Raw genomic sequence first — 23290 nt, 5'->3', positions numbered from 1 at the left:
CTAGCTGCCTGACTGTGGTACTAATAGGATCAAAAGAACACCAGCAATTTTCTTCAGGTAGCTGTATTTACTGTAACAAGACAAGCCTGCCTGTCAGTAAGAAGATAACAGGAACGGATCTAGCTGAACACTGTGAGCAGGACGCACCCCACTAGCTTGTAGGTTTAGCTGAACACTGTGAGGTGGACGCACCCCACTAACTTGTAGGTTTAGCTGAACACTGTGAGCAGGACGCACCCCACTAACTTGTAGGTTTAGCAGAACACTGTGAGCAGGACGCACTGCACTAACTGTAAATAGTCTAGCTGCCTGACTGTGGTACTAATAGGATCAAAAGAACACCAGCAATTTTCTTTAAAATACTGTAACAAGACAAGCCTGCCTGTCAGTAAGAAGATAACAGGAACGGATCTAGCTGAACACTGTGAGCAGGACGCACCCCACTAGCTTGTAGGTTTAGCTGAACACTGTGAGGTGGACACACCCCACTAACTTGTAGGTTTAGCTGAACACTGTGAGCAGGACGCACCCCACTAACTTGTAGGTTTAGCAGAACACTGTGAGCAGGACGCACTGCACTAACTGTAAATAGTCTAGCTGCCTGACTGTGGTACTAATAGGATCAAAAGAACACCAGCAATTTTCTTCAGGTAGCTGTATTTACTGTAACAAGACAAGCCTGCCTGTCAGTAAGAAGATAACAGAAACGGATCTAGCTGAACACTGTGAGCAGGACGCACCCCACTAGCTTGTAGGTTTAGCTGAACACTGTGAGGTTAACGCACCCCACTAACTTGTAGGTTTAGCTGAACACTGTGAGCAGGACGCACCCCACTAACTTGTAGGTTTAGCAGAACACTGTGAGCAAGATGCACTGCACTAACTGTAAATAGTCTAGCTGCCTGACTGTGGTACTAATAGGATCAAAAGAACACCAGCAATTTTCTTCAGGTAGCTGTATTTACTGTAACAAGACAAGCCTGCCTGTCAGTAAGAAGATAACAGAAACGGATCTAGCTGAACACTGTGAGCAGGACGCACCCCACTAGCTTGTAGGTTTAGCTGAACACTGTGAGGTGGACGCACCCCACTAACTTGTAGGTTTAGCTGAACACTGTGAGCAGGACGCACCCCACTTACTTGTAGGTTTAGCAGAACACTGTGGGCAGGACGCACTGCACTAACTGTAAATAGTCTAGCTGCCTGACTGTGGTACTAATAGGATCAAAAGAACACCAGTAATTTTCTTCAAAATACTGTAACAAGACAAGCCTGCCTGTCAGTAGGAATATAACAGGAACGGATCTAGCTGAACACTGTGAACAGGACGCACTGCACTAAATGTAAATAGTCTAGAAAATAACAGGAAAGGATCTAGCTAAACTGAATACAGTGTATATATATATATATATATGCGCAACACCTGGGATGCATATATATACACAATACACTTTAAGTGCAGCTAACTGACTGACTGTCCTGCCTAATCTAGCTAACTCAAATGAAATGACACTGTCTCTCTCTCTCTCTAAGCACACCGGAACACACTGCACAGGGCCGCCGTGCAGGCGGCCTTATATAGTGTGGGGCGTGTACTAAATCCCCTGAGCCATAATTGGCCAAAGCCTCCTTGGCTTTGGCCAATTATGGCTCTCTGTTAAGGCGGCGCTGTGATTGGCCAAGCATGCGGGTCATAGTGCATGCTTGGCCAATCATCAGCAAGCAATGCACTGCGATGCCGCAGTGAATTATGGGCCGTGACGCGCCACACGAATTTGGCGCGAACGGCCCATATCGTTCGCAATTCAGCGAACGATCGAACAGCCGATGTTCGAGTCGAACATGGGTTCGACTCGAACACGAAGCTCATCCCTAATTGCCAGTGACTATAGCCATGAGCAATAATCGTTGTGTTCTCTGGCAGGAATGGCCCCCTAGCCTCTCCCACCAGTAGAAAACAATTCCTCCATGGGATAGATCCCCCCCATCAACACTCACCCTTGGTAACAAGAAAGAAAATTGTATCATCTATGGCTGGCTTTACTAGGCTTGTCAACATTTACTCTGTGAGAGTGACTTTTTACTCTTGAATCTGTATGTTTGTCGTCGGCCACCCCCCCCCCCCCCCACCACCACATTTTAAAGATAACCCGATCTGTGGGCCCATAACAGAATGTGGACTGAAACAAGCATTTGGAACGTTTATCTTTATTATTTATACTGTCCAATCTGATTTGTTTCCAGATAGAATACAATAGATGAATGGTTTGTACCACAGTATAGAAGAACATAACAGAGAAAGTGAGATATATGATATAGTAACTCGTCAGGGTGTGTAAAGAAGGTTACTGACATCCCTCCAGCAAAATACTCTCTGTGACGCCCTCAAGCAAATCCACAAAAGGCTTACACTGCCGGCTGGTACAAGAAGCATCTGGCCACCACTCAATCCAGGAATTGGAATCCAGCGGGTACTCATACCTGCAATATTACAGATAGTTAAATGGGTCCAGTTTAGCAAAGCTTTATATAGCAGAATCAAACCTCTTTCATAGTGCTGGACACACACATTAGGTCCACAACAATTAACAATTCTGAAACGCTTTTGAAAAATATGCTGTGCAGCAATGATCTTAGAGCAACTCCAAGCTATCATTATCACTGGAAAATGTTAGTGACCACAGCGGGTGTCAGCAGCTGCACCCACCCCACATCAGAATGAAGACCTTGGAAGTATAATGGAGAGACTGCAAGGACCAGATTGTGTCTAGGTCCAGTGCTAATATGGCTGACTCAGTGTATGTGCCACTTATTCAGGAGGTTGAAACCTGTCTACATGCCTGTTCTACAGTTTGTTAGGTAAGGAGGTGGTTTGAGAATGAACATAACAGGGAGATCACACCACCAGAGACCCCAGAGATATAAGAAACCAGCAGGTCAAACCTGTAACTGAAATATCACTAACCCCTTAGTCAAATCAAGGTCATTCAAAGCTCTTGTGTGACTTCTCTCTCAAAGAAGGATGCCATGCAGCAGGTGGCGGACAGACAGCACTGATGGGCTGCCATGAACAACACTAGAGGGAGCTGATAGCCACACATGAATTCAGAGCAGGCAGTGGGGAGCAGGTCTGCAATTATGCTTCAGGTATTTTGGCAAAAAAAAAAAAACCACCTACTTGAACTCTCGCTCTTCCCGGATCTGGATTCCGCCTTTCCCCATGATCAGGTACTGCTGCCCATTCTCTAGATCAAATTTGCTGCATGTTTTCCTCTTGATGAAGCGAATCTGTTTGTTTACTTTGACCAGTGCAGTGACTGAAGGTGAGAACATAAATGGCAGAGTAAGTGCTCTGGAGCAGGCATTGGATGCCTCAGAAAAACATATTCTGTGGTAATTGACATGGCTGGAAATGGCATTAGGATAGCAATGCTATAATGAATAATATGCTGCAATGCAGACAAAGGATGGACTGAGGTTGAGTGGTATTGTGTAAAACTTTTTTGTGATTAATTGTATCCACTAGTATTATCAACGTGTCACTTTGAAAGCTTAATACATCAGTCCCCTGAATATATGATATCTCTATATTATTTCCTTCAATTGTCATTAGGACAGATAGGTATAACAAGAAAGGGGGGTTATTGCCAAATTATTAGAATGCCAGTAGAATGCCATGTAGCCAAAGCAGGAGGAAAAGATGGGCCGTGGCCCCATGACAGATCCCACCAGGTTTGCCTGAACCTGCCTCCCAAAATGAGGCCTGAGCAGTGTCAAAGGATGATCCAACAAAAGTCTAGGTGTATGCAAAAGCAAAAAGAAAACAAGGGGAAGGGGAAAGAGAGGGCTCAGTAGGGCTATGGAAAACCATGGACAAAAATGTATACAAATGTGTATACAAAAACATTAAAGAGCGCAGCCATCGGAAATGGGAGTAGATTAGCCACAATGAGTGCCAATACAGAAAAAAGATATGGAAAAGAAAGAGAAAAAAAGAAAAGAAAAAGTAAATAAACTAAAAATGTTGGAGAAAAATCTATATGTAATTATAGTATAATGGCAATTGTCACGTATGGTCCATATGGAAACCCAACCACATTGATGACAATATAATTTGTCAGATAACTGAGTAACTACACATCATACAACACAATTGATAGACCAACAAACCAATATTGTATATATTGTCAAAGATAGTGCAGATCATTATTACAAAACTTACACACATGGGGGACTAGTGTAGTAACAAATAAATCTAAAACAGAACGGTTAAGGGAGTTAGTCATTTTCTGGACCACCCAAGACGAATCCCTCCAAAAAGGGCTTAAAGGATATCGTCTCGTTTAGGCCAGGAAATGTGGTAGCATTGAGTTTAAAGATCCAGCGTTGTTCACATTGCAACAGTGTCTTATTCCAGTCCCAACCTCTAAGGCCTGGGTGTACTGTATCAAGTATTTAAAATTGGATCCGTGGGAAAGAACCTCCATGGAATTGAGTCACATGTCAACCAAGTGGCAGATCTGGATTGCGCGATTGCATGCTACAAATATGATGATATGCTCTCTACCAGAATTCCATTTTGGTCTTGCCCATGTAAAAACAGGAACAGTCACGCTGCAACAAATAAAAAACGCTTTTTGTTTGGCAATTAGCATAATGCCTGGGTGTGAATTTAACCCGATTGGGTAAATCTGGGTGCGTGGAGGTGTTCATATATTGACAATACCCACACCCCCCACATCGAAAGGTACCCAGCCTTTTGCATGGATCCCTACGGCCACCTTTAAACTCACTTGAGACCAGTTTGTCTCTCAAAGACATGGCTCTCCGAAATGTAAAAGCCGGACGTTCAGGAACACAAGATCCGGCTATTGGGTCAAGTATTAAGATGTGCCAATATTTGTTAATAATTTTTTTAAAATATTCCTGCTGGTTAGAAAACCGAGTGATAATCCTAAGAGGGTTAGTGTCAAGTTTCTTGGTTTTGTTTTTATAGAGCAACTCTTGTCTAGTTTTTAAAGTAGCTTTATAGTTCTATTCCGAACAACAAGGGTTTGGCTTGCATTCGACGAGTGTTATCAGAGAAGAGTAATTTTGAGCGTAAGTTTAATGACTTCATTAATGATGCACTCAAATTTATCTTATGTCACAATTATTTTACTTTTAATGGTTCCCACTTCTTTCAGGTACAGGGTGTAGCGATGGGGACTTGTTGTGCCCCATCCTACGCCAATCTGTACCTGGGGGAGTGGGAATGTATGATCAATGCCTCTAATGACTTGGCTCCATTCCTTGATCATGCCGTTCTTTGGATCCGTTACATTGACAACATTTTCATGGTTTGGAGTGGCCTCAATGAATTTCTACATACTTTTGTGCAGTGTCTGAACACTAATGGCGTGTACACAAGGTCGGAATTTCCGACAACAAATGTTCGATGTGAGCTCGTTGTCGGAAATTCCGACCGTGTGTAGGCTCCATCGGACATTTTTTGTCGGAATTTCCGACAAACAAAATTTGAGCGCTGGTTCTCAAATTTTCCGACAACAAAATCCGTTGTCGTAAATTCCGATCATGTGTACACAATTCCGACGCACAAAATTCCATGCATGCTCGGAATCAAGCAGAAGAGCCGCACTGGCTATTGAACTTAATTTTTCTCAGCTTGTCGTACGTGTTGTACGTATTCTTGACGTTCTGCATTTCCGACAACATTTGTGCGACCGTGTGTATGCAAGACAAGTGTGAACCAACATCCGTCGGAAATAAATCCAAGATTTTGTTGTTGGAATGTCCGATCGTCTGTACGCAGCATTATACTTTCAATTTGAGTTTCACCCTGTCCTGTGATCCAGCTAAAATTGAGTTTCTAGATGTGTATATTCACATTGATTAAGATGGCTTTTTGTCTAGTAGTCTTTACCATAAACCAACTGCTAGTAATGGCATTTTACATGCCGCTAGTTTCCATCCTAGCAGTTTGGTTAAATCCATCCCTTTTGGCCAGTATCTTCGGATCCGAGGAAACTGTTCAAATGAAAATACATTCAAAGAGGAAGCAGACAAACTGCAGGCAAGATTGCTAATAAGTGTCTAAAGCGAACTTTAAAAAAAGCTACTTTAAAAACTAGACAAGAGTTGCTCTATAAAAAACAAAACCAAGAAACTTGACACTAACCCTCTTAGGATTACCACTCTATTTTCTAACCAGCAGGAATATTAAAAAAAATATATTAACAAATATTGGCACATCTTAACACTTGACCCGATAGCTGGATCTTGTGTTCCTGAACGTCCGGCTTTTACATTTCGGAGAGCTAGGTCTTTGAGAAACAAACTGGTCTCAAGTGAGTTTAAAGGTGGCAGTGGGGATCCATGCAAAAGGTTGGTTATCTTTCGATGTGGGGGGTGTGGGTATTGTCACTATATGAACGCTTCCACGCACCCAGATTTACCTAATCGGAATAAATTCACACCCAGGCATTATGCTAATTGCCTAACACAAAACATTGTTTATTTGTTGCAGTGTGACTGTTCCTGTTTTTACGTGGACAAGACCAAAATTGAATTCTGGCAGAGAGCATATTGTCATATTCGTAGCATGCAATCATGCAATGCAGATTTGTAACTTGGTCGACATGTGACTCAATTCCATGGAGGTTCTTTCCCACGGATCCAATTCCTAATACTTGATAGAGTACACCCAGGCCCTAGAGGCGGGGACTGGAATAAGACACTGTTGCAACGTGAACAACGCTGGATCTTTATATTTCAATGTTTTTATTGAAAAAGTAGGTAACAATGTACATAATAGCCAGTCACATAGGCAGATTGATATTAAATTATCAAAACAGTACATTCCAATACGGAAATAATTAAGATAAATTCGTATTACTTGTTCTCCACCTGCTATGGGAACATAACATAAAAAATGCAGTCAACATCCAGATATCGGTGGAGTTTAACCATAACCTCTCAATCATGAGCTGGATAAGTCCTTTGTGAGGGAATAGCACAGATCTAGAGTCCCGGGGGTCTCGGACATGGTCTTTGGGACAATTCCAGATCTCATAATCATAGAGGATCATATATAAGATCATTTATATTGTATCCGAATTTCCATGGATATGATAATAAGAGAAAAAAAGAGAAAGAAAAAAAAAAAAAAAAAGAGAGAAGAGGAGGGGAGAAAGAAAGAAACAGAAAAAAGAAAAGTGAAATGGGGAGGGAGAGGGTCGTCCTGGAGTTCGCTATGGAGTAGAAATATAGTCAATCCATGGGTCCCATATCCTATTAAATTTCTTGATTTTATTATTGAGAATGTGAGTGAGTTTATCATTGATTACAATCCAATTAAGTTTATTCTTAACCTGGTCAAGAGGGATAACCAACTGCTTCCAATGTCTTGCAATTGTAATTCTTGCTGCCAGTAATATATATGTAATCAGCTTTACTGAATGTTTGGGTGTTTCATCAGGCAATTTATGAAAAAGGGCAACTGTAGGAGATCTACGAATGTTTACCCCCATCACTGAATTGATCAAGTTAAATATTCAAATCCAAAATCTGGTTACGAGGGGGCATTGCCACCAAATATGGTACATCGTCCCCAACTGACCACAGCGTCGGAAACAGTTTGGTGAAGTAGAAGGATGCATTTTAGCTACTCTGGTGGGTACCAGGTACCAACGTAGAAGCGTTTTGTAATTAGCCTCTATCAGAGTAGTATTAATTGAGACTTTGGATAACTGAAAAGCAAGATCCTGCCATTCAGTGAGGTCAAAAGTTAGATTCAAATCCCTTTCCCATTGTACCATATATGCAAGTTTTGAATCTGGTTCAGTAAGGGAAGTATATATCGCAGAGATCCGGCCCCTCTGAAAGCCTCTGGCTTGACAAGTTAATTCAAATGTTGTAAATGTAAGGGGGCCCACTACTTGGTTAAGTTTGGATCTGGCAAACAATGCAATTTGATTATATCGAAAAATTTCACTAGGGGGCATTAGAAATTCATCTTTAAAATATTGTATCGTGTGTAATTGATTCCCGTTCAGGAAGTCTCCAATTCTCAGTAGCCCTTTATTGAGCCACCACTGAAACAGTTGTGGGGTCAAACCAGGTGAAAACTCCGGATTGCAGAAAATGGGAGCCAGTGGTGTGTGAGGAGATGATAAGGAACTACGATTGTGTCCCATATTGCTAGGGAATGTGATAAGGTGGGGCATAATATAGATAGGTGACAACGGTTAGGAAGCCACATTATTGACCCTATAGCCAGTGGATTACAGGCAAGTGCTTCTATAGAGACCCAAAGAGGAGTCGAACCCTTAGCTGTAGTGTAGGCTAATTGGGCTATTTGAGCCGATTGGTAATATGCCTGCAGGTTGGGTAGTCCAAGTACCCCCATAAGTTTTGGTGTGTAAAGTGTACGTCTTTGTATGCGAGGTCTGGTATGACCCCATATGAACCGCATAACCTCAGCCTGTAGACGCTGTATATCTCCCCTCGGGACCGCCACCGGTAAAGTCCTAAAGTAGTAAAGGAGTCTCTGTAACCACGTCATTTTTATTGAATTGATTCTTCCAAACCATGAGAGTGAGTAGTCTGCCCAACAACGAAGATCCTCCCTGAGTTTTTTAAATAATGGGGGATAATTTGCCCGATATATGGTTTCTATAGATGAAGTCAATTGAATTCCTAGATACGGAAGAGAACCAAGATTCCATTTAAAGTTAAATTTATTTTGGATAATCTGCACCTCAGCAGTGGGTATTGATATGTTAAAAGCGACTGTTTTTTGGGAATTCAGACATAGGCCGGAAAGTTGTGAGAAACGATCTAGGAGGGATAGCAAGTTGGGTAAAGTTACTTGGGGTTTGGTAATATTTCATTAGAACATCATCAGCGAACAATGCACATTTGTGTTCCTGTTGGCCACAATGTATGCCATAAATATCGGGGTGGGAACGGATTGCCATAGCTAGAGGTTCTATTGCTAATGCAAATAGTAGAGGGGAGAGCGGGCATCCCTGTCTCGTACCTCGCTGGACAGGGAATAATGGCAATTTATGACCTCTAATAGAAACTTGGGCTATTGGGGAGCAATATAGCGTTTTTAGTAAAGAGATAAATGTAGAGCCAAATCCTAGGGTTTCAAGAGTAATAAAAAGGTAATCCCAATTTAGGCTATCAAAAGCCTTGTTAAGGTCCAATGAAAGGAGCAAAAGTTCCCAGGTAAGTGGAGCGTCCCAGTTGGACCCTACTGCAGAAATTAGGGTTATGGATCTACGAATTTGGTCTAGGGTCTGACGCCCTTTTATGAATAACGCTGGATCTTTAAATTCAATGCTACCACATTTCCTGGCCTAAACGAGACGATATCCTTTTAACCCCTTTTGGAGGGATTTGTCTCGGGTGGTCCAGAAAATGACTAACTCCCTTAACCGTTCTGTTTCAGATTTATTTGTTACTACACTAGTCCCCCATGTGTGTAAGTTTTGTAATAATGATCTGCACCATCTTTGACAATATATTCAATATTGTTTTTTTGGTCTACATATAGATTTTTCTCCAACATTTTTAATTTATTTACTTTTTCTTTTCTTTTGTTTTTTCCTCTTTCTTTTCCACATCATTTTTCTGTATTGGCACCCAATGTGGCTAATGCACTCCCATTTCCGATGGCTGCTCTCGTTAATGTTTTTGTATTACACATTTGTATACATTTTTGTCCATGGTTTTCCATAGCCCTCTGGAGCCCTCTCTTTCCTCCTTCCCCTTGTTTTCATTTGTTCTGCTCTCCCAGCTGGCGCACCCAGGCCACACGGACCACCCCCTCGAGTGGCTGTTACGGCGGCTTTTTCGGGCTTTGATGCATGGTCTGTTTCCATGTGCCTTTGCACTTCATGCATCAGTGGGCGGGCGGCGCAGCACGCCATGCCATCACATGATTGGATCCAACATCTGCCCACAGTGACATCACTTGCATCATTTTATCGCGATGACTTGATTTGCGGGCGACGCTGTGGCCCAGCGTCTCGGTGACCGGATACACCTGGGTCAGCGGCGTGGTACGGTGCGCCATCGACTCAGGGGGCCAATCGTATGGCTGCATTCGGGAAGCGGCAATTGATGACATCATTCACCACATCTCCCTCTCTCATTGTGGTCACTATTTATAAACAGGCAACCTCATATGCTCCTGGTAGCTCCTTGGAGACATGAGAAACTGCCACACCCTTGACATCAATAAAGCTTACCAGGTATACGATATTTTCCGCTGTTTGGGGCTTATTATCCTCTAATTTATGTGTACTTTCGGATTAATTTTCTGGTCCCTTGGTACAATACAAATTAACAATATTTTTTGATTGTAGGTCTGGCTGCTGTTTATTCAGCCTTTCCTTGGATACTTGTGAGCATTATTTGCTCTCAAACCCCACATGCGGCACAGCCTTGTTCAACTACGAGTGGCCCTCTACAGTGGGATCTGTCTTTGCGCTATGGAGCAACTTCCATGGTGATAGATTAATCTTACAAACCTCTAAATGATAGGTATGCTTATCATTATCACCTGCTTGGACGACATTACCGAGCCACAGTGACCAAACTGTTCTCATTTGCGTTTGGTCACTGTGGCTTGTCAATAAATATTACACTTTTTAAGAGCAATCACTGGAGTGCGGATCCTCTTTTTGACATTACCGAGTGTCCATTGTTTTGGTTTATTAAAGTCTTTGTTTTATAGTATGATCTTTTATAGTATAATCTATTCACTGTTGGTTTATTTCTTTTCTTTTTGCTTTTGCATATACCTAGACTTTTGTTGGATCTTCCTTTGACGCTGCTCAGGCCCCCTTTTGGGAAGCAGGTTCAGGCGAACACGGGGGGATCTGTCATGGGGCCACAGCTCAGCTTTTCCACCTGCTTTGGCTACATGGCATTCTACTGGCATTCTAGTCTCCTTCTATCTGTTGAGCTAGGAATCTATTTTGATTGACACATAAGACACGTGAAGTCAGTATGGATACCTGTATGCACATTCTGTTCTTCTGTTATAACTTTTATGCTATAAGTTATGTCATATCATGAACTTTGACATGCATTTGTAATTTTGTATCTACTGCTATTATAGATTGTATGTATTGATCTGTAAAATGTCAGCCCACTTACCCTGAAGAAGACCTTTATCTCATTTATCAAAATGCGTTGAATTTCTTCTGTCTCTCTGACATTTGATCTGGGCTTTTCTCTTCCTTTTTTGTATTATTTGTATTGTTTGTGTATTCTCATTACTATCATGTGTGTCAACTGTATAATTTTGCCGACATGTTGTAATAAATTAGTATTTAGTATTAAATTTAGTATTACTCCTTGAGCATTTCTGGTCCATTAAAGTCCCATTTTTTAAGGAACTTAGTTGTTACACTTAGGACAGATAGGGGTTTATTTACTAAAGCTAGAGAAGGCAAAATTTGTCACAATTCTGCAGCTTCTAACCTAACAGCTTGTTTAATTAAGCTTTAGCAATAAAACCTGGAAGCTGATTGATTTCTCTGCAGAATTGTGATTCATTTTTGCCCTCTCCAGCTTAGTAAATAAACCCCATAGTGTCAGTAATCTCAGCTGAGATGGAAAGCAATTACATTGTATGTGAAAGACTGAGCATTAGCCTCCAACCGATTTGTACAGGATCAAGTGCTTAACCACTTCAGCCCCGGAAGGATTTACCCCCTTCCTGACCAGAGCACTTTTTACAATTTGGCACTGCGTCGCTTTAACTGCTAATTGCGCGGTCATGCAATGCTGTACCCAAACAAAATTTGCGTCCTTTTGTTGACACAAATAGAGATTTCTTTTGATGGTATTTGATCACCTCTGCGGTTTTTATTTTTTGCGCTATAAACGGAAGACCAAAAATTTTGAAAAAAAACAATATTTTTTTAATTTTTGTTATAAAAAAAATACAATAAACTCAATTTTAGCCATACATTTAGGCCAAAATGTATTCAGCCACATGTCTTTGATAAAAAAAAATGTCAATAAGCGTATATTTATTGGTTTGCGCAAAAGTTATAGCGTCTACAAACTAGGGTACATTTTCTGGAATTTACACAGCTTTTAGTTTATGACTGCCTATTTCTTGAGGTGCTAAAATGGCATGGCAGTACACCCCCCCCCCAAATGACCCCATTTTGGAAAGTAGACACCCTAAGGAAATTGCTGAGAGGCATGTTGAGCCCATTGAATATTAATTTTTTTTGTCCCACATGATTGAATAATGACAACAACAAAAAAATTTACAAAAAGTTGTCACTAAATGATCTATTGCTCACACAGGCCATGGGCATATGTGGAATTGCACCCCAAAATACATTCAGCTGCTTCTCCTGAGTATGGGGATACCACATGTGTGGGACTTTTTGGGAGCCTAGCCGCGTACGGGGCCCCGAAATCCAAGCACCGCCTTCAGGATTTCTAAGGGCGTAAATTTTTGATTTCACTCCTCACTACCTATCACAGTTTCCAAGGCCATAAAATGCCAGGACAGTTCAATCCCCCCCAAATGACCCCATTTTGGAAAGTAGACACCCCAAGCTATTTGCTGAGAGGCATGTTGAGTCCATGGAATATTTTATATTTTGCCACAAGTTGCGGGAAAATGACAAACTTTTTTTTTTTTGCACCAAGTTGTCACTAAATGATATATTGCTCAAACATGCCATGGGTATATGTGGAATTACACCCCAAAATACATTCTGCTGCTTCTCCTGAGTATGGGGATACCACATGTGTGGGACTTTTTGGGAGCCTAGCCGCTTATGGGGCCCCGAAAACCAAGCACCGCCTTCAGGATTTCTAAGGCTGTAAATTTTTGATTTCACGCCTCACTACCTATCACAGTTTCCAAGGCCATAAAATGCCAGGACAGTTCAAACCCTCCCCCAAATGACCCCATTTTGGAAAGTAGACACCCCAAGCTATTTGCTGAGAGGCATGGTAAGTATTTTGCAGCTCTCATTTGATTTTGAAAATGAAGAAAGAAAAGAAAAATGTATTTTTTTTTCTTTTTTCAATTTTCAAAACTTTGTGACAAAAAAGCGAGGTCTGCAAAATACTCACCATACCTCTCAGCAAATAGCTTGGGGTGTCTACTTTCCAAAATGGGGTCATTTGGGGGGGGGGGGAGTTGTGCCATCTGGGCAATCCATGGCCTGCGAAACTGTGATAGGCAGTGAGGAGTGAAATCAAAAATGTACACCCTTAGAAACCCTGAAGGCGGTGCTTGGTTTTTGGGGTCCCATATGCGGCTAGACTCCCAAAAAGTCTCACACATGTGGTATCCCCAGACTCAGGGGAAGCAACAGAATGTATTTTGGGGTGTAATTTCACATATTCCCATGCTTGAAGCAATATATCATTTAGTGACAAATTGTCTTTTTCCTGCAACTTGTGTCACAATATAACATATTCCATGGACTCGACATGCCTCTCAGCAAATAGCTTGGGGTGTCTACTTTCCAAAATGGGGTCATTTAGGGGGGTTTTGAACTGTCCTGGCATTTTATGCACAACATTTAGAAACTTATGTCACACATCACCCACTCTTCTAACCACTTGAAGACATAGCCCTTTCTGACACTATTTGTTTACATGAAAAAATAATTTTTTTTTGCAAGAAAATTACTTTGAACCCCCAAACATTATATATTTTTTTTAAAGTAAATGCCCTACAGATTAAAATGGTGGGTGTTTCATTTTCTTTTCACACAGTATTTGCGCAGTGATTTTTCAAATGCATTTTTGGGGGAAAAAACACACTTTTTAAATTTTAATGCACTAAAACACACTATATTGCCCAAATGTTTGATGAAATAAAAAAGACGATGTACTTTAAAATTGCGCACAAACGTGCAGTGGCGACAAACTACATACATTTTTAAAAGCCTTTAAAAGCCTTTACAGGTTACCACTTTAGATTTACAGAGGAGGTCTACTGCTAAAATTACTGCCCTCGATCTGACCTTCGCGGTGATACCTCACATGCATGGTGCAATTGCTGTTTACATTTGACGCCAGACCAACACTTGCGTTCGCCTTTGCGCGAGAGCAGGGTTGGACAGGGGTGCTTTTTTTTTTCTTTATTATTTTTTTGCTTTTTTATCTTATTTTTAAACTGTTCCTTTCATTTTTTTTTTTAATCATTTTTATTGTTATGTCAGGGAATGTAAATATCCCCTATGATAGCAATAGGTAGTGACAGGTACTCTTTTTTGAAAAAAATGGCGTCTTTTAGACCCTAGATCTCTCCTCTGCCCTCAAAGCATCTGACCACACCAAGATCAGTGTGATAAAATGCTTTCCCAATTTCCCAATGGCGCTGTTTACATCCAGCGAAATATAAGTCATGAAATGCTCGTAGCTTCCGGTTTCTTAGGCCATAGAGATGATTGGAGCCATTCTGGTCTCTGATGAGCTCTATGGTCAGCTGGCGGAATCACCGGCTGCATTCTCAGGTTCCCTGTTGGGACAGGAGAACCAGAGAAAAACATGGAAAACGGTGGGAGGGGGGTCATTCCCTCCCACTGCTTGTAAAAGCAGTCTAGAGGCTAATTAGCCACTAGGATTGCTTTTACATGAAAGCCGACCGCTGGCTGAAAAGAATGATACCAAGATGATACCTAAACCTGTAGGCATCATTCTGGTATAACCACTCAAAATCCAGCAACATACCAGTACGTTGCTGATCCTTGTTGGGCATATATTGTAATCTCTTTTTTTCATGCAGCCTGTGGGCTGCATGAAAAAAAGAGATTGATTTGTGGGTATGCCCACCATTAGAAAACCTCCCTTCATCCACCCACTTCTAATGATGGGCATACATGCACCATTTATATATGCCGAAGCATGGGGGCATCCGCCCCAAAAGTTAGGAGCAAATCGCTCCTCCGCCCCTGCTGCCCCCATGCTTTGGCATATATCACCTCCGCTGGAGTCACGGCTTTATATATCGTGGGAGCAAACGCTATGGCTGTCATGATAAATAAATCCGCGCTGCAGCTGAATGGCGTACCTGAAAACAAAAAAATGGTTAACAATAAAACACAGTAAACAGTAAAGTATAAAAAATTGCATACCTGAAAAGCAAACATGATAAAACATAATAACAATAAAACATTACAGAATAGAATACAGTAAAAAAGAGCAGAACAATAGAGAGAGAATAGAGAGAGAGAGAACAATAAAACGACAACTATTTGTGTTTTTTTTTATTATATATATTTTTTTGTGTTTTTTTTTTTTTTTTAACACTTTTTTTTGTAACTGTAACTTTTATAACTGTAACCGGTTCCAGGTTCGGGTCGCTAAAAAAGCGATGGCATCTTGGGAGACCCTGTGAAAGTGTGCCTAGTCTGTGCAATGCTGTACCCTACGCTAATACTCAACTAGTGTATGGTAGCTTTCAAAACATTCACCAATGCAAAGTCCAGGATTGTCAGGACAGGAGGGACAATAATAGCGGGTGTCACGCCTATATCCGCGCTTGCTGCAGACACGACATCTTTTTTTGGGGGGGTTCGTTGGGTAGGGGTACTCGGGAGGACATAAAGAAAATGCCTCTCATGCAGCTGACTGCATTTAGTTGGGGATGTAAATGGGGGAAGTATGGGTGCTGCAGAAGTGGTGGGTTCCCAATTAGGATTGGCGAATGCAGCAGGAAGGGCATTATGGGCACGACGGACCTGTGTTTGTCTTATTCTCGGTGGCAGCGGGACACTACTTGTGCTTGCCACCTCACCAGCTTGAACTGCACTTATGGGACTCGCCACGTCACCAAGTGTTACTGCAGTGCTGGTTTGACTATGACCGGGGTGTACTAGGCCGCTGGTGCTTGCCAGTTCACCAAAACGCTACCAAAAAAAACTGTTAGCGATCACAGGGATCAGGCCTGACTCTGCGAACGCTGCAGTTATGCATTTAGTGTTTTGTAAGTGACAGTGATCGATCGATACTGCACTTGGGTGGGCTGTGCCGGGCCGGGCGGAGGGGCAAAACGCAGGTGCTAGCAGGTATCTGGGCTGATCCCACTAACACTGCATTTTTGGGAACCCTAAACTGCTGGGGACGCTAGTATAGATCTGATCGGATTAGATATTGATCTGTTCAGATACTATACCACTAAGGGAGGTGTATGGTGCGTGCGTGGGTGTTATCGCTATTGGCACTAACCTGATGCTGCCTGGGGCTGGTGCTTGTCAGTTCACCAAAACGCTACCAAAAAAACTGTTAGCGATCGCAGGGATCAGGCCTGACTCTGCGAATGCTGCAGTTATGCGTTTAGTGTTTTGTAAGTGACAGTGATCGATTGATACTGCACTTGGGTGGGCTGGGCTGGGCGGAGGGGCAAAACACTGCGTTTTTGGGAACCCTAAACTGCTGGGGACGCTAGTATAGATCTGATCGGATCAGATATTGATCCGTTCAGATCCTATACCACTAAGGGAGGTGTATGCTGCGTGCGTGGGTGTTAGCGGTACTGGCACTAACCTGACGCTGCCTGGGGTGACGCAGACCCTATCTGACCCTAAAACCTAACTTATACCACCGCCGGGCGATCAGGGGGATAAACCTTTATTAGGTAATAAACGGCGGGTGCCCTGACACTATAAAAAAAATAAACTAACTAACCAGCGTCACCCGTAACAGTTATACAGTGATCACTGGTGAAAGGGTTAACTAGGGGGCAATCAAGGGGTTAAAACCTTTATTAGGTATTATATGGGGGTCCCTGACGCTATAAAATGCTGACAGCGAACCTATAAATTTACCTCCCTAACTAGCATCACCAGTGACACTAATACAGGGATCAGAAAAATGATCGCTTAGTGACACTGGCGACGGGGCGGTGATCATGGGGTTAAAACTTTATTAGGGGGGGTTAGGGGGGTACCCTAGACCTAAAGGGGGCTAACCCTAACTGCCCTACCACTTCTAACTGTCACAAACTGACACAAATGCAGTAATCAGAAAAAAAACAATAACTGCTTGGTGTCACTGTGACGGGGGGGGGGGGTGATTAGGGGGTGATGGGGGGTGTAAAGTATGCCTGGTGTGTTTTACTGTGTGTGTTGTGTTGGTGCACTTACTCAGATGTCTTCTCTCCTTGGCGCCGGAACGGAAAATACTGAGCCGAGGAGCGATGACATCACTTCCTCTGCTGCTGTTTACTATACAGCAGCAGAGCAACATTCTCATTCGTTGGGAGCGATCGCGAGGGGGTGGCCACGAATGAGTGGTCTCCCCCTCAGCCTGGATCGCTCCCCTATTGAAGCCGACCGCCTCGGGCACCGGGGGGGCGCTATGCACCCCCCGCCCGCGGGAGGCAGATCACGTACCAGGTACGTGATTTTGCCTGCCCTGCCATTCTGCCACAGTATATCTGTGTTAGGCGGTCGGCAAGTGGTTAACAAACATTAAAGTATAACTAAAGGCAAAACTTTTTCTTTAGTTTTGGGTGGAGTGGGGATTCATTTGAACCCCTGTCAGATTTTTATTGCTGTCTGTGTCCTCATTAGGGAGGTTGTCCCCAGTAAAGTAATGGAGGGGAAATCTTCCAATGGGGACACTAGTTCGGTGACCTAGGGGTCCCCAAGAGATTCCCTTAATTTGCAGAGATTTCCTATCACTTCCTGTTTTGGCTATGGGACAGGGAGTGAAGGTAAATCTCTCTAATGGGGCACAAATGGTAAAAAATACATCAACAGGGGTTATACCCCTCTCTTACTCTATCAAAAATGAAAACAAAAAAGCTTTGCCTATAGTTTTAATTTAATATGGACATTTTAGCATCCATGGTGATAGAAGCCCCCTTAGGCTGGGTTCACACTATTGCGAATTGGATGCGGGTTACTGCATCCAATTCGCAATAGCAGGAGATTTTGACCGGCTCTCTATAGAGCTGGTTCACATATCTCCGCTGGGGCTCTGGTGCGAATTTGCACAGGAGCCCTGTGTGTCTTTTGGTCCATTTCAGGTTCGAATTCAGCCAAAAATTCGGGCTGAAATTGGAACTGAACCGGTGAACAAGGGCGCACCGGACCCCTGTTGTGAGCCGCATGCGAAGATAGTGTGAACCCAGCCTTAATCTCAACTGAAGACAATATTTCCAACAGGAACTAAAGGATTCTTATTTAGGCTAAAAAATGTCCACCATGTGGGTAAGTCTATTCCTTCAATGTAATGAGTAAACATTGTGTGTGGCAAAGGGTGTGCAGACTTTACAAAATGCACATTTACCAGGAAAGAAGCTTCTATGAAATGGACCGGGAAACCAACAAAGCAGAGCCTGGTTTAGGAAAACCTGATCACTGCTAGTTATCAGCTTAGAATAAAAACTTTGGGAGAAGAGACTAAAATGTCATTGAAGTGGAACTTTAAGAGTGTTGTCTCACCAATACAGACGGTATGTTACTGGCCAGATCAGCAGGTGAAAACAGAGAGAAAAAGACAAAGAAAAGAAAACTGAATCAGCCACCACATCTAATGTTTGTTTAGCTACAACCTAATACATTTTTGTTTTTGGGTCTATTACTGCTTAAATGTGGAATGTACGTTCTTCTGTTAAAGAACATTAATTATCAAACTGTTATGGGTAAAGTTCTGTTTAAAGCTTGTGGGTGGCTATGTTGAGAAGATCTGACCAAACTTAAAGTTGGCTAAAAGTCAGCAGAAAAAAATAAAATTTTCATAAAATTAATGAAACTTTGTTATTGAGTATCTGTTTTGCTTTCTGTCCTCATTTATAGCCCAATGTTCTCACCTTCCTTGAATATATCCAAGATCTTTGCTGTATATTTCACGAAATCTCCATCTTCATCCAACTGGACAATCTGCACTTTATATACTGTATGAAAAATGAATAAAAGAAAATAAAATTCTAACACAATGAGGATAACAGTGTATAATCATAATTCTAGTAGGCTTCTGTTTGAGTTCCGGGTTGGCCTGATGTTGTATGGTTGGACATGGTAATCCGTACCAACATTGGATAACGACGTGTGCTTTGGTGCTGGCTATTGGAATTTTACATGGTTTTCCTTAAAGTACTGTCTCCTTAACATCCTGCTGGGATTTTTCCATGTGATATGGATACAGTTCCTTTGGATTGAGGTTTTCCATGTGCTGACAACAATGCACGTTTGACCACTCTATAATTTGAGGGTTCACTCTGTCCAGTAAGGGGAATTGCCTTATCACAGTGGTGTTGTGTGGTTCAGTCATACTGAAGCTGGTGCTACGATATTCCTTCTTCTGGCTGGCTCTTCATAAGGACATTTTTATAAACTGTTATATATTCTTTTTATCAATATACTTTTTATCAAGCGCTGCATGTTATCTAGCTATATGTTCATAATTTATTGATATGACTTGCAAGAAAGAAAATCTACACCTGACCTGAGATTGATATGGATCAAATTATTTATCTGGAATATCATGACAGAGTACCTATATTCATACATGGTGGTGGGTTGGGGGACACAAAATTGTTTATTACCTTTTTACTTGGTATACAAATCGTAGTAAAAAACGCAATGGGCGGGGTCCTGATGACCAGTATCGTTGGTCAATTCAGGTAACAGGTTACCGGCTCACCTAATAGGGTGGTGTACTTTATCAGAATAAGAGAAGTAGTCAAAATAAAAGGGGAGTGGGAATAGGACCCAAGGTGTCCTTACCTTCACTGGAGGTAAGGACACCTTGGGTCCTATTCCCACTCCCCTTTTATTTTTACTTGATAGACAACCAGACATTGTCAGTAGGCACCCCCAAAACTGCCCTAGTCTGACAAGCCAGCTGGCCTTGTTGAAGTTTTGAGAACAGTCCATCAGTCACTCAAAATAGTGAGAAATGTCAGTGGTAAAAAAGCATTTCTGCCACTGTGTGATATCTTTACTCCCCTACATATCTGATGTGTGGATGTAAAAGCTGCTTTAATTGCTGATGTTTTAGTGCAATATAGGCATGTGTGCCACCTAACAGTTGTTCTCACCGTATGTGATATCACCCTCGCATGCAGCATTCTTTCTTTGATCCTCTGTGGTTGCCATGTCCAGTTTGGTTTTCAGTTTGGGACATTCACCTGCAAAGGACAGACAGGAAAAAGATTATGACTTCTAATATAGAATGGGCTCTGTGTCTCATGTATTTCTTACAGCTTCTACTTAAAGAAAAAATTACCTTCTATACATTTACACGTTTCCCCAGTGCAAACTCTCACCAGATTGTCATCAGCATATGGATTGTAGAAGGCTGTACACGCCTGATCTAATACCACAAGATAAAGAGAGACATGTAGCAGGAAGTTGTGGAAATCAAATTATTCAATCTGGCAGTTCACACAGTAAAAGTAATGTGGAAAATACAAAGTCCCCTTTCATCAGTCCTAAGTGATCAGAGCACTGAAATATGATTTGTTACTATAGATGATCACACTGCATTTGGTGTTAGTGAATAAAATGGTAGTCAGAAAGTAGCATTCAGTAAGTCAATCAATGAATGATTAGCTCTTTCCAGGAGACATTCTAAAAAAGGTAAGGAGCCCACTCAGTGGATCTCAATTCTCAGTCTCCTGTGTTGCTTTGATGCATAGAGTTGCTCTATACATATTTCCTTTGACTCCACTTACCTGGTGCTCGGAATTCATACACTTTAAAGATCCCAGGGCTTATCAAAGCTACTTTGAACATTTTCCTGACCAGCAGAGTAGCACAGACAAACTCATCGGATCCGATCTGTGTCAGAGAGAGCGGAGAGAACAGTGAGATTTATTATGAGGAACATTAAGCTGACACTGGCTTTACCCATGAAGATGACATACCCAATCAAAGTGAAGAACAACTTTTCCATCTTCCAGACTGTAATCCACTACAAACTGATCCACTCTGTTCACAAGCTGCAAACAGACAGAAAAGAGTGCACTTCAAGAGTAACTCTTGAAAAACGCTGTATGTTCATCTGTATCCTTGGAATACTGAAGCCTGAATGGGAGTGTCTGTGTTTAAATTAACCAGCTGATGCACTTGCAGTGATCTAATGAGGAAAGTTACAGTGTCTGCATCCCTGTGGAAGTAATTAACCCTTAGAGAGTATCTCACCAAAATTGTAACTCCTATTGCAGAGAACGCCTAAAATTTGGAGTTCTGTACACTAACTATATACAGAAGGCCTGCAGGCCATATTGCATTGAATGTTACAGAAAATTAAATGTTTGTAAATGTTATATTATACATTAATTGTATATGTTATATATATTTTTTAAATTAGCTATATGTAATCTTTAAATCCTTTCACATTATAAGTACTGTTAGGCCCCTTTCACACTGGGGCGGTTTGCAGGCGTTATTGCGCTAAAAATAGCGCCTGCAAACCGACCTAAAACTGCCGCTGCTGTTTCTCCAGTGTGAAAGCCCAAGGGCTTTCACACTGAAGCGGTGCGCTGGCAGGAGAGAAAAAAAACTCCTGCAAACAGCATCTTTGGAGCGGTGAAGGAGCGGTGTATTCACCGCTCCTTCACCGCTCATGCCCATTGAAATCAATGGGGCAGAGCGGCTATACCGCTGCTATACCGCCGCTGTAGCGGTGCTATGCGAGCGGTTTTAACCCTTTTTCGGCCACCAGCGGGGGTTAAAACCGCACCGCTAGTGGCCGAATACCGCCGCAAAAACGATGGTAAATCCGCGCAAAAAAAGGCGTCGTTTTACCCCCGACGCCCCCACCGCCCCAGTGTGAAAGGGGCCTTAGACCCCTTTCACACCGAGGGCGTTTTGCAGGGCTTTAGCGTTAAAAATAGCACCTGCAATCTGCCCTCAAACAGCTGCAGCATTGTCTCTAGTGTGAATGCCCGAGGGCTTTCACACTGGAGCGCTGCGCTGGCAGGACATCAGGAAAAGTCCTGCCAGCAGCTTCTTTGGAGCGGTGAAGGTGCGGTGTGTTTAACGCCCCTCCACCGCTGCTCCCTATTGAAATCAATGGGGCAGGGCTGGGATACTGCCGGCAAAACGCTGCTATTGCGGCGCATTGCGGGCGGTTTTAACCCTTTCTCGGCCGCTAGCGGGGGGTAAAAGAGCCCCGCTAGCGGCCGGAATGTGCCGCTAATCCGACGGTAAAACGCCGCTAAAAATAGCGGCGTTTTACCACCGACGCTATGGGCGGCCCGGTGTGAAAGGGCTCTTAAGGGAGAAGCTGCTGAAGTCATGAGTAACCAATGAAATTTCAGATTGCTTTTCTACAGGTAAACTCTTTTCCAATGCAAAAGTAAGATTTTAAAATGTAATTGCTTTGTATCTACTGAAATAACTAAGACCATTTTTTTCCTCCTTTCCTTAAAAGGTGAGACCAGCCAATAAAAAAACCCTCATAAATTATGTACCTCTACTCTACCCCCTCCGTACATGGCAAATTGTTAATTTCCTACTTCCTGGAACTTCATACTTATGCTAATAGATTATGAGCCACTTTGAATGTTTTATTGTATATTATTTTGCTAATACTTATCTGAAAATAATCACCTCATTTAAGTTTTTCTCATCAGCTAAGAGGCCAGTAACCAGAGTAATCTCCATGACCGCCTGACCTGAGACCGGATCTTCATTTTTATTTGGCTTATACCTAAAAGACAATTATACTTAACTTCAACAAGCTGAACAAAATGTGCACAAAAATGTGTGTGTGTAAATCATTTTATGTTTGTGTGTCTGCTCTATCCATCTGTTCACCCATCCATATATCCATGCCAACATCCATTTATTCATCCACTATGAATACCTTCATCCAACATGTATCTTTTTACCATCCATAACCCATCCATTCATCCAACGAAAATCTATCCATCCACTATTCATCCTCCATCATTTAACCATTATCAATTCAATAATCTATCCACTACCCATTTATCCAAAACTGAATCTATCCATTTACCATCCATCCGACCATCGTCTGCAAATCCATTCTTCCATCCATCCATCTAACTATTATCTATCCATTCTTTCAACATGAATCCATTAATCAATTATTCATCCACCTTCAGTCATCCACCATCTATTCATCCAACTTTTAGTATCTATTATCAATCCATACATCAATCCACCTTCCATCATCTATCACCTATCCATTCACCTAATCATTCATCATCCATTCACCATCCACCCTTCCAAAGTTAATTATCAATCCATCCTTTATTTAATCCCCATATTCATCCTTCCATTTTCCATTCATTAATCAATCATTTATC

General features: G+C 42.1%; 1 protein-coding gene across 1 annotated transcript in view; it reads right to left on the bottom strand.

Annotated features, from left to right (window-relative positions):
• Nucleotides 1-2192: 2192 nt before the first annotated feature.
• C5 (complement C5) overlaps nt 2193-23290 on the bottom strand; it is a 153152-nt gene continuing 132054 nt past the window's right edge. The window contains exons 34-41 of the mRNA XM_073599551.1: nt 22569-22668; nt 20879-20953; nt 20687-20792; nt 20239-20325; nt 20051-20140; nt 18821-18904; nt 3179-3317; nt 2193-2481 (exon numbers count right to left, since the gene is read on the bottom strand). Coding sequence (XP_073455652.1) covers nt 2346-2481; nt 3179-3317; nt 18821-18904; nt 20051-20140; nt 20239-20325; nt 20687-20792; nt 20879-20953; nt 22569-22668 — 817 coding nt within the window. The 3' untranslated portion in view covers nt 2193-2345. The remainder of the gene's footprint in view (nt 2482-3178; nt 3318-18820; nt 18905-20050; nt 20141-20238; nt 20326-20686; nt 20793-20878; nt 20954-22568; nt 22669-23290) is intronic.

This window comes from Aquarana catesbeiana, linkage group LG09 (assembly GCF_042186555.1).
Source record: "Aquarana catesbeiana isolate 2022-GZ linkage group LG09, ASM4218655v1, whole genome shotgun sequence".
NCBI lineage: Eukaryota > Metazoa > Chordata > Amphibia > Anura > Ranidae > Aquarana > Aquarana catesbeiana.
This window is presented reverse-complemented; position numbering and strand designations above follow the sequence as displayed.